The 10,106-nt window shown below is 42.4% G+C and overlaps 1 protein-coding gene across 4 annotated transcripts; it reads right to left on the bottom strand.

The window, feature by feature from the left end:
* Positions 1-471: 471 nt before the first annotated feature.
* Positions 472-9,998, bottom strand: LOC136950470 (sulfotransferase 2B1-like). Of its 4 annotated transcripts, none has more exons than XR_010877494.1 (7): positions 5,937-7,095; positions 4,742-4,953; positions 4,250-4,376; positions 3,894-3,988; positions 3,330-3,510; positions 649-875; positions 472-509 (listed from the first exon to the last, which is right to left on the bottom strand). XR_010877494.1 is itself a non-coding variant. In XM_067244823.1 (7 exons), exons 3-7 carry the CDS (start codon positions 4,940-4,942, stop codon positions 2,786-2,788), a joined length of 714 nt encoding a protein of 237 aa, XP_067100924.1. In that variant the 5' UTR covers positions 4,943-4,953; positions 8,917-9,056; positions 9,183-9,998; the 3' UTR covers positions 2,178-2,785. The 4 variants fall into 4 exon arrangements, 3 of the variants coding, with proteins under 3 accessions (XP_067100924.1, XP_067100925.1, XP_067100923.1); XM_067244823.1 differs by lacking the exons at positions 472-509; positions 649-875; positions 5,937-7,095 and adding exons at positions 2,178-2,895; positions 8,917-9,056; positions 9,183-9,998; XM_067244824.1 differs by lacking the exons at positions 472-509; positions 649-875; positions 5,937-7,095 and adding exons at positions 2,178-2,895; positions 8,917-8,995; positions 9,183-9,998.
* Positions 9,999-10,106: the final 108 nt, after the last annotated feature.

The following is a 10,106-nucleotide window of genomic DNA, read 5'->3' as shown; positions in this document are numbered from 1 at the left end:
CTAGAACCACAACTACCAATGACAACACCAGAAACTAGCTGGACTAGAACTGTAAGCTATTACTGTAAGACCAAAAGATGCTAACATGAGCATGGTTATTGCACAACAACAAAGAGGCTACTATGGTACAGCACTCTGAACAACAATAACATTCTTACCTGTTGTCCTAGTAACAGTTACAGTCTGTGACGGCTGAGCGTCCCCCCTCTCTTCCTCCTCTCCCCCCCTACCCCTCCTCCTCCTCTTCACCAGCAAGCCCTGCTGCGATTGGTCCAGCGCTGGCTGACTCTTCAACCTCAGCACGTTCTTCTTCTCTTGTCTCTCCACACACACGCTGTCCCCCAGGGCCAAGAGCAGGTCCTTCAGCCTGCCCAGGCCATACTCGGCCAGGGTCAAAGGTCGGCCGTACAGCTGCTTGTACTGGCCGCGCAGCTTTGACACCTCCACACCACTGGGGACACTAGCGAGCATGGCCATCATCTCCTCCTTTAGCTTCTGCAGGGGGAAAGCTACGGAAGGAATAAGAACATCACTCTCACACACACACACAAAATGATCTTGAGTTTGTTGACGCTACGCTGTAAACAAGCCGGAGGGCAGATTCGGACAGATGAAAGGCATCAACAGTGGTTCCACCAGGCTCCTCACCTCTGTTGCTCGTCTGTGAGGGGCGGCCCTTCCCACGGGCAGATGCACATTCCCTCGATGAGGACGGAGACGGTGATGATGATGATGAAGAGGAGGAGGATGGAGACGAGGGGACGATGATGGTGGGGGGCTCTGGGGCCACGAGGGGCCACACGGTCAGTCCTCCGGTGGAGGAACAGTGGAGGTGCTCTGACATCTTCCTCAGATGCTCCTCCAGAACAGACAGTCTGGGGTGCACAGGGAGACGGCATTAAAACAGCGAGAGACTGGGGGCTTCAAAGGTCCAAAATTATAACCAGGGTTTTAATTTGTATTCTTGTTAAGTCCATGCCAACTGCTATTTAAAAGAAATGAACAGTTGGAATACAATGATCATCTGTAAAAACTAAAAAAAATAAGCCACAACTGGAATATTGTCAGCCATTAATAACTGAAACATACTATTATAGGACTATTAAAACACAATATTAGTAGTGCCATAAATAATTCGAGAATGCATTTATACTGGACTAGATTTCAGCAATAAGTACAAACCAGTACTTTCAGTAACTGTAATATGTATAATGTATTATTTGGTAACTGACTGTATTGTGAAAATCAGCAAAATTCAGTAACTAATGTGCTTTTGGAAGGAGTTTAAACAACTTGAGTGTGGATGAGAAGTGCTGCTTGCCTGGTGGAACCTGCCAGGACCAGAGGCTTGCCGTACGTGCTCAGGTAGAGCTTCTGCAGCTGCCAGATAGAGAGGCCCTCTGGATGCTCCTCACACAGTCTCACCAGCTCTCTCTTGGTCTCCTCCATGCTTACCTTCAGCCAGGACCAAGCAGGGGAGATATCGACAATGGACTATGAAATCTTAAATAATCTTGTCATTGATTGTTGTATGAGACTGACCACTAAGATAAGTTTTTTTTTCTCCTGGCCAGCTCAAACACATACGATCTTGCAAGTCCTCACTGGGTAAGACCCTTGTTGGGGCTAGGTTATCTGTTCCATCATACCTGGAAGCAACATAGTGGTACTAGTAGTAGCTAGTAAAGTTAACAGGAATAAGAACCTCGGTCTTAACTAAATAGCTTTAGCATACTAGCTAATCCAGCTAACTAACCACCGAAAACAGTAGCAAACACGTGTTCTAGAATGAGAGACGGTTAATGTTGTCAGCATCTTGACAAGCATCCATCCTTCACTGAACTAGGCTAGCAAATTCTTAACAGCTTAAAATCCTCCTATATAGCTAGCGAGTGAACTAATATCACAGCTGGTAGCATAAAATGAGATGTTGGCAAATAATTGTCTGGCACATCTTCTGTTGTTTTACGCGTATTAGATAAACATTATTTTAAGAGGAAACTCAAATGCGAGCCATTTCCCCATTCAAGCAGCCACTGTTGTTAGCTACTGACCTAAGCTAACTGTTATTCTCTGCTGTTAGTTAGCCTACTTCTTCTGAACACTGTCTGGGTAGAGGGGATGAAGAGTGGTATATATAAAGTTAGACTGCCACCTCGTGGATCAGATACCATCTTTTATTTATTGAGGCAATTAAAAAGTGTTAACTGTGTTAGACCAACACTTATGTTAGTTTTTCAATAACTAATTGAGTTCATTTAGGTTTTTAATTTCCACAGTGATGTCATGGGAGGCAAAACATAGACATGTTTGAAATAACATATCACATTTCTGTGTGCTATGCCTAAAAGGCTGGGGCTCAAAGGCGATCAAATAAACACACCTGAGGAAGATTTTTTTAAATAACTACTTCAACTAAACAACATGAACCTCAAAAGTGTAAGAGTGTACCTGTAGGAAAGCAAGCTACAATAATATAATATAATTCAAAGCGAGTACAAGAAGTTTAATCAGTTACAACTAACCAACAAGTCCCTCAATAAGAGTAATTGTTTTCCTGGAGAAAACTAACATCATGTCCAGCAAATCATTCCTAAGTACCGTTGTACTCTCGGAACAAGTGCGTCTTTTGCCTTTTCTTGAAGGTGGGGAGACAGTCAGTGTCTCTGATGGAGGTGGGGAGGTGATTCCACCATTGGGGGACATAAAGGAAGTTGATCTAAACATTTGCCTCTGAACTGTATGTCATGTATTACACTTATTACACTATCACGGCTAAGGAATGTCAGTTCCACACAAATTTGTATTTAACATCCTTCATTTTGTCTCTGTAAACAGCATCAAATAACTCTGCTTGGGCCACAGTGAGCTGGTTCTTCCAGTCTCCTACGACTCCTGGGAAAAAAGGCACACAGAATATGATAAAGTACAATCACTAAGTTAGGTATATTTAAGATCAACACTAACAGTTGAAGCAGATGATTTTCTCCAATCTAGTATTTGATTTTTCTTCCTTGACTACAGAAATACTGTAGAACTGTGCTTTTCTGAACCTTGATTGTCTGATGTACTTTCTATACTATTTGTATCTTTGTTTGTATAAAAGTCTGCTAAATGACTAAAATGCTAATGTGTCAAGAAGTACAGAAAGTTCAAAGCAAAATAACCAAATGTCTAGCTCAGTGAAATAAAAGCATTTGCCTGCAGATCAAAAGTTCCCAGGTTCAAACCCATCCCTGTATGTCACTCTGAATTCCTCCCTTGTGGATCTTAAAATATAAAACATACCAATAAAGAAAACATCCTTAAGAATACAAGGAGGGTCGTACCTTTCCTGAGGAATTCTGATTTGGTCTGGTCCATGAACTCGCTGGGTACCAGGGAGTAGTTGGACATTTTGTTTTGCTTCATGTTCTTGAACATGCAGTGGTCTGCTATCTTCTCAACCACCTCGGGGGTTAAGGAACTGTCCATGAAGAGGGCAATCCTGGCCACAGAATCCCTCAGGTCCTGCCAGGATGCAGAAAAAACAGTGGTGTAGTCACTCAACCTGCTGTCTTCCCTGTGGCTACCCTTACCCAATCAGCACTGCTTATTCAGTAGTGGACCAATGGGAAAAGACTACACCATTTAGAACAATCAATTTTTTTTAATCAAGTTGTATATTGCAGAAAACAGAGTAATATTCCATGAACTGACATCACTATGAAAAATGCTAAGGCATGCACAAACACTATTTGGAAAAGGACTAAGCTGTTCAAGACAAAACAGAAACCTTTCCCATTTGATACGGTGCAACCAATGTGTTTAAAGTATGTGTGTATTGCACTGATCGTCATTCATGGCATACCATAATACTGTAGGGATCTGCTGGGATCTAGTAAGACACTCACCCATATCATCTCCTCATAGGAGATGTACATAACACGGTCCTGGTCTTTTGCATTCAACCAACCCTTAACGTGGTCGAACCATGAACCAAACATAACTGAAACCACAAACACACAAGACTTCTCATACAGAAAACTTCAATTTACATGCTTGATGTGTCAGCAAAGATTAATGGTAATTAGTTAGAGAAAAATAACCTAGATGACAACATGAATACAATTTAAGATATTGTATGGTGTTTTGTATTGTGATATATTGTCCCTAACTACTTAACTATAATGGCATGGATATTTGTATCCAAAGTACATTTCGTTCCACTAACACAGACACGCAACACCTACGTTCACCCGCAAAGTACCTTTTCCACTGAGAAACTTCTGTAGGAAATCGTCCTGTGATTGGGGGTTAACCAGGTAGGAGGCCATCCGAAAATAATGGTAGGAAGATGTGAACACATCTTTGGGGTTCCTCATGATGTAAATCACCTGGCCGAAGAACAAGCCACAGTAATTGATGAATTATTCATCTTAGTATTAAATCAACTATTAAATCAATAACCCCATTACCTCTGTAGGAAAGACAAGGTTCACAGTCTTGTGTGAGGTCATACTCACATAATTGCCATTCCTGCAAGATCCCATTTAGTTTTCTAAACACACATATCCACCACAGTTGTATTTCATTGCACCATCACCCTTCATGGTCAGTGTTCAAATTGAGAGGGGGAGGGGCAATGGTGGTCTTGGATCCCCAATAAGAGTTGAATGACCCTGTGCTATTAGTGTTACCTATACCAACCCATCCACCATGCAGGTGGGTAATGACCTTAGGAGGGGAGACTGCACCCTACCTTGGGTTTGTCCTTGAAGAAGGACTGGGGCATCATGTCATAGTGGAAGTGTGTGGCAAACAGGCGAGGCGAAGGCCTCTGTTCCAGGTTGAGAACCTGGGCCCTGTGTTCCTCCAGCCAGGGAACCCGGTCCCAGTTGGGCTGGGTCAGAACCGAGGTCAAGTCCCCTCCACTCTGAATCAGGGGAGTGATCTCCTGCATCCATGTTGTGCCTGGAACACAGATTTTAATAAACGCAGATTTGCGACATGAAAAGCCTTCCCAGCAGAGGTGGGAAGGATACACATGGAACGATTACGGGTCCAGGGTACTGTTTGGCTCAATTCGTTCCTATGACAAAATCCACTGCATGTAGGCCTACAGACAAAACTAATTTTGCAATCCACCTATGCCACCGAATTCCTGAACGCACATCCAGGATACATGTAAAATTATATCGTTGGCATGAAAACATAATGCCCTAGGCCTACTTAAATTTCATGTAGCCTATTGTAAAACTTTTATTACTCGACAGAAATCTTCCCTCAGAATGCCTGTGCCATTAATTGTATACAACGGGACAAGTTATCCCTTTTCAGAAATGTGTGAGAAATACTAGGTGTCGCGTGAGAGCGTGAAATGTGTGAGTGAGACTTGAAAGCCCTTCCCACTAAACACAACTTCACAAACAAATGTGTCTTGACCAGGGGAGATTTTAGGATCAGACCTTTAGGGGTGCTCAGCCCCCAATGACAATGTGACATGAATACAGTGCCTTGGAAAGGTGCTAACCCCCTTGCTAATAACAGGCATGCAAACAATTCAGGGGTGAAAAAGGATGCGGCGAACCCCCAACCTTATAGGGGGGTCCGGGGGCATGCTCCCCCGTAAGAACATTTATGATAATAAACAATAATATATATATATTTCTTTAGATATTATTTTTAGGGGTGCTTAGATGAAATTTAGGGGTGCTTGAGCACCCCTAAAAAGGGTCTAAAATCGCCACTGGTCTTGACACTGACAAACCATTTAAACACGTAGGCTATTTTCTATATTCGATTTAACATAATTTTACTGTAAATACATAGTTGTAGTTGTGAATTACCAAACGTTTTTTACGTAGGCTAGCTTAGACTACGGCTTGTCCATACAGTGTTTTGATGCCCCCTCATTTTTGGAACTAGACGGCCATCTCTTGACGGTAAAAACTTACCAGATTTCGGATAAGTCACAATAACAACGTCGTCCGGTCTAAAAGTGAATTGTTCATAGTATGCAATGCTCTCTGGAGGATGTATCAGTTTTGGAAGATAGACTCCTTTATAGACGGTGTACAATTCGTCTTCGGTCATGCTGCTTCCAAAGTGTCAGCAACCTCGCAAACACAACCTTGGAACACTAAATAACTTCCCTAGACCTCACTGATATTATCAGTCTTCTTGTCATCAACAATGTGATGTTGTAAGAAATTCCATACATTTTTCTGTGCAGGGGCGTGTTTAGACATAAAGCTCTACTGGGGCACAGACCCCTATTCATTTCCCTTTTTTTCTTCCAAGCTTGCTGTGCACAATGCACTACTCGGCTATAGAAACTCCCTTTGCTTAACCCACAATACAACAGTTCAGGGATGCAAGTTTGATATAAATAATGCGAGCGCGCAAATTTTTTTCGCATTCATTTGAGTGCAAATACAGTTTTTTTTACTTTATCATGAAGCTTCATGTTACATAGTTTTTTATGTTTTAGTCAAAATAAGATGATCGGTAGGCCTATAATTGAGAAACCTTCTTTAGTTTTGTAATGTTTTCTTAGCCTACCTCAATTCTAAGTTGTGTGCCGAGTCCGACACCTGGACTTCTGTGTGCCTGATTTTACAAGCGTTGTTTGGGGTACTGCGTTTATTTTTTCCAGGATTATCAATCTAAATCAATGCACTGACTAATAAAATAAATTGTTAAAACTCAAACTTTTGATTTTACTGGGACACAGCAGATTTATTCTGGGGCACGTGCCCCAGTAAAAAGGGTCCAACGACGCCCATGGTTCTGTGGTCTGTCTTCGGATCAGTGCTGCATTTCAGCTCAAGTCAGTGTTGACACACAGCATTTCAAAATGAAGACACATTTGTACATCCATATCTTTTAGGCATGTAACATTCTAATATTCATTTGAATAACCATAAAAACCTTGAAGAGCCCTTTAACTAGGCTGGTGTTGATCATATACTGCAGCCAAAGTCAAGCACTGGAATTTCTCAATCCCACTCTTGCTTTTTTGTTTGCTTTTACCACTCTTTGACCACACTGATTCATGTCAATTGTCTTTCAGTTCCCCATTGGAATGGTATCAATAAATATGTCTGTGATCTTGGGGCCCATCAAAGAGAGAAAGACAAAAATGCCAATGCATCAGAGTGCATCAAACGTTTTTTACGTAGGCTAGCTTAGACTACGGCTTGTCCATACAGTGTTTTGATGCACCCTCATTTTTGGAACTAGACAGCCATCTCTTGACGGTAAAAACGTACCAGATTTCGGATAAGTCACAATAACAACGTCGTCCGGTCTAAAAGTGAATTGTTCATAGTATGCAATGCTCTCTGGAGGATGTATCAGTTTTGGAAGATAGACTCCTTTATAGACGGTGTACAATTCCTCTTCGGTCATGCTGCTTCCAAAGTGTCAGCAACCTCACAAACACAAAGTGAAACTTGGAACACTAAATAACTTCTCTAGACCTCACTGATATTATCTGTCTTCTTGTCATTGAGGCGTGCTGCCTCTCTCTCCCTATCAGATACCAGGGGGGTATTCCAGAAAGCAGGTTATGCAACATAAGTTAACCCACCAGCTGATTCACAATGTTGGAGCAACCTACTGGCAATGTTGCTACAATGCTGGGTGTCAACTGTCAACAATGTGATGTTGTAAGGAATTCCATACATTTTCTGTGCAGGGGTTTGGTTAGACATAAAGCTCTACTGGGGCACAGACCCCTATTCATTTCCCTTTTTTTCTTCCAAGCTTGCTGTGCACAATGCACTACTCGGCTATAGAAACTCCCTTTGCTTAACCCACGATACAACAGTTCAGGGATGCAAGTTTGATATCAGCCTTGGGTAGGGACATCAATAGTTAATGCGAGTGCGCACATTTTATTCGCATTCATTTGAGCGCAAATACTGTTTCTTTTACTTTATCAAGAAGCTTCATGCCGAGTCCGACACCTGGACTTCTGTGCGCGTGATTTTACAAGCGTTGTTTGGGGTACTGCGTTTATTTTTTCCGGGATTATCAATCTAAATCAATGCACTGACTAATAAAGTAAATTGTTAAAACTAAAACTTTTGATTTTACTGGGACACAGCAGATTTATTCTGGGGCACGTGCCCCAGTAAAAAGGGTCCAAGGACGCCCCTGGTTCTGTGGTCTGTCTTCGGATCAGTGCTGCATTTCAGCTCAAGTCAGTGTTGACATACAGCATTTTCAAAATGAAGACACATTTGTATATTCATATCTTTTAGGCATGTAACATTCTAATAGTCATTTGAATAACCATAAAAACCTTGAAGAGCCCTTTAACTAGGCTGGTGTTGATCATATACTGCAGCCAAAGTCAAGCACTGGAATTTTTCTATCCCACTCTTGCTTTTTTGTTTGCTTTTACCACTCTTTGACCACACTGATTCATGTCAATTGTCTTTCAGTTCCCCATTGGAATGGTATCAATAAATATGTCTGTGATCTTGGGGCCCATCAAAGAGAGAAAGACAAAAACGCCAATGCATCAGAGTCAAGGCCTACGTAGTCAAGGCTGGCAGCGCCGTGAGCATCATCATGTAAAAACAAGTGACCGTTATCCTCCGTTAATCTCCTCACATATCAACATTAATAAATCCAATGAGCATGCGTTGTTTTCTCATTAATTACACACCATCTTCTTCTCTTCTTGATGCTTATGGACAGTCTTATATTCAAGGTTAGCTTGTGAGTTTACAGTGTCAGGGAGAAATGGAGAGAGGTCAAAAGATCCAGAAAGAGAGATGAAAAGAAAGACAAAGATATGGAGAGATAACAGAGGTGACCATGTGGGAAAGAGAAAGCCGTCAAAACAGAACTCCCAAGTTTCTATCGCCATTATTATTTTGCTTTCCATGGAATAGTTTCCATGGAAACAGAAGACCTCCTCACCGGTGGTAGTCGAGGCCCACCAGGCTGACCCCGTTAACGGCCAGGATCCGGTCACCGGGACCCAGCCTGCGGCTCCTGGCTGCAGGGGAGTCAGGAACCACAGAGCGGATAAAGATACCGGACATCCTCAGGGGAGTGTCCTGCAACCGGCCAGACAGCTCAGTGGTTCATATACAGGAAGTATGTAGACATGTCTGTGTGCCAGTGATGTACATGTGATTCGGACAGATGAAAGGCATCAACAGTGGTTCCACCAGGCTCCTCACCTCTGTTGCTCGTCTGTGAGGGGCGGCCCTTCCCACGGGCAGATGCACATTCCCTCGATGAGGACGGAGACGGTGATGATGATGATGAAGAGGAGGAGGATGGAGACGAGGGGACGATGATGGTGGGGGGCTCTGGGGCCACGAGGGGCCACACAGTCAGTCCTCCGGTGGAGGAGCAGTGGAGGTGCTCTGACATCTTCCTCAGATGCTCCTCCAGAACAGACAGTCTGGGGTGCACAGGGAGACGGCATTAAAACAGCAGAGACTGGGGGCTTCAAAGGTCCAAAATTATAACCAGGGTTTTAAATGAGAATGTAGGGATTTTTTTATTATTCAGTCAATGCCAACTGCTGTTTTAAAAGTTGGTCTTCTGTAAAAAAACAACTACTGGAATATGGTCACTCACTAATGACTGAAACATACTATTAAAACACATTTAATATTAGTAGTCCCATAAATAAAACAGCTTAAAATCCTCCTATATAGCTAGCAAGTGAACTAATATTACAGCTGGTAGCATAGGGATGTTGGCAAATAATTGTCTGACACATCTTCTGTTGTTATACACGTATGTGATAAACATTATTTCCAGAGGAAACTCAAATGCGAGCCATTTCCCCATTCAAGCAGCCACTGTTGTTAGCTACTGACCTAAGCTAACTGTTATTCTCTGCTGTTAGTTAGCCTACTTCTTCTGAACACCGTCTGGGGAGGGGAGGAAGAGTGTACCTCGTGGATCGGACACCAAAGAAAAACACTTGAATGAAGTACATCTTTTATTTATTGAGAGAATTAAAGTGTTAACTGTGTTAGACTGACACTTAGGTTAGTTAAATCACATAGACATGTTTGAAATTACATATCACATTTATGTGTGCTATGTCTAAAAGACAGGGGCTCAAAGGTAATGAAATAAACACACCT

Source organism: Osmerus mordax, chromosome 10 (assembly GCF_038355195.1).
Source record: "Osmerus mordax isolate fOsmMor3 chromosome 10, fOsmMor3.pri, whole genome shotgun sequence".
In the NCBI taxonomy this organism is placed as follows: domain Eukaryota; kingdom Metazoa; phylum Chordata; class Actinopteri; order Osmeriformes; family Osmeridae; genus Osmerus; species Osmerus mordax.
Note: the sequence above shows the minus strand (reverse complement) of the source record. Positions and strands in the feature narration are given on the sequence as shown.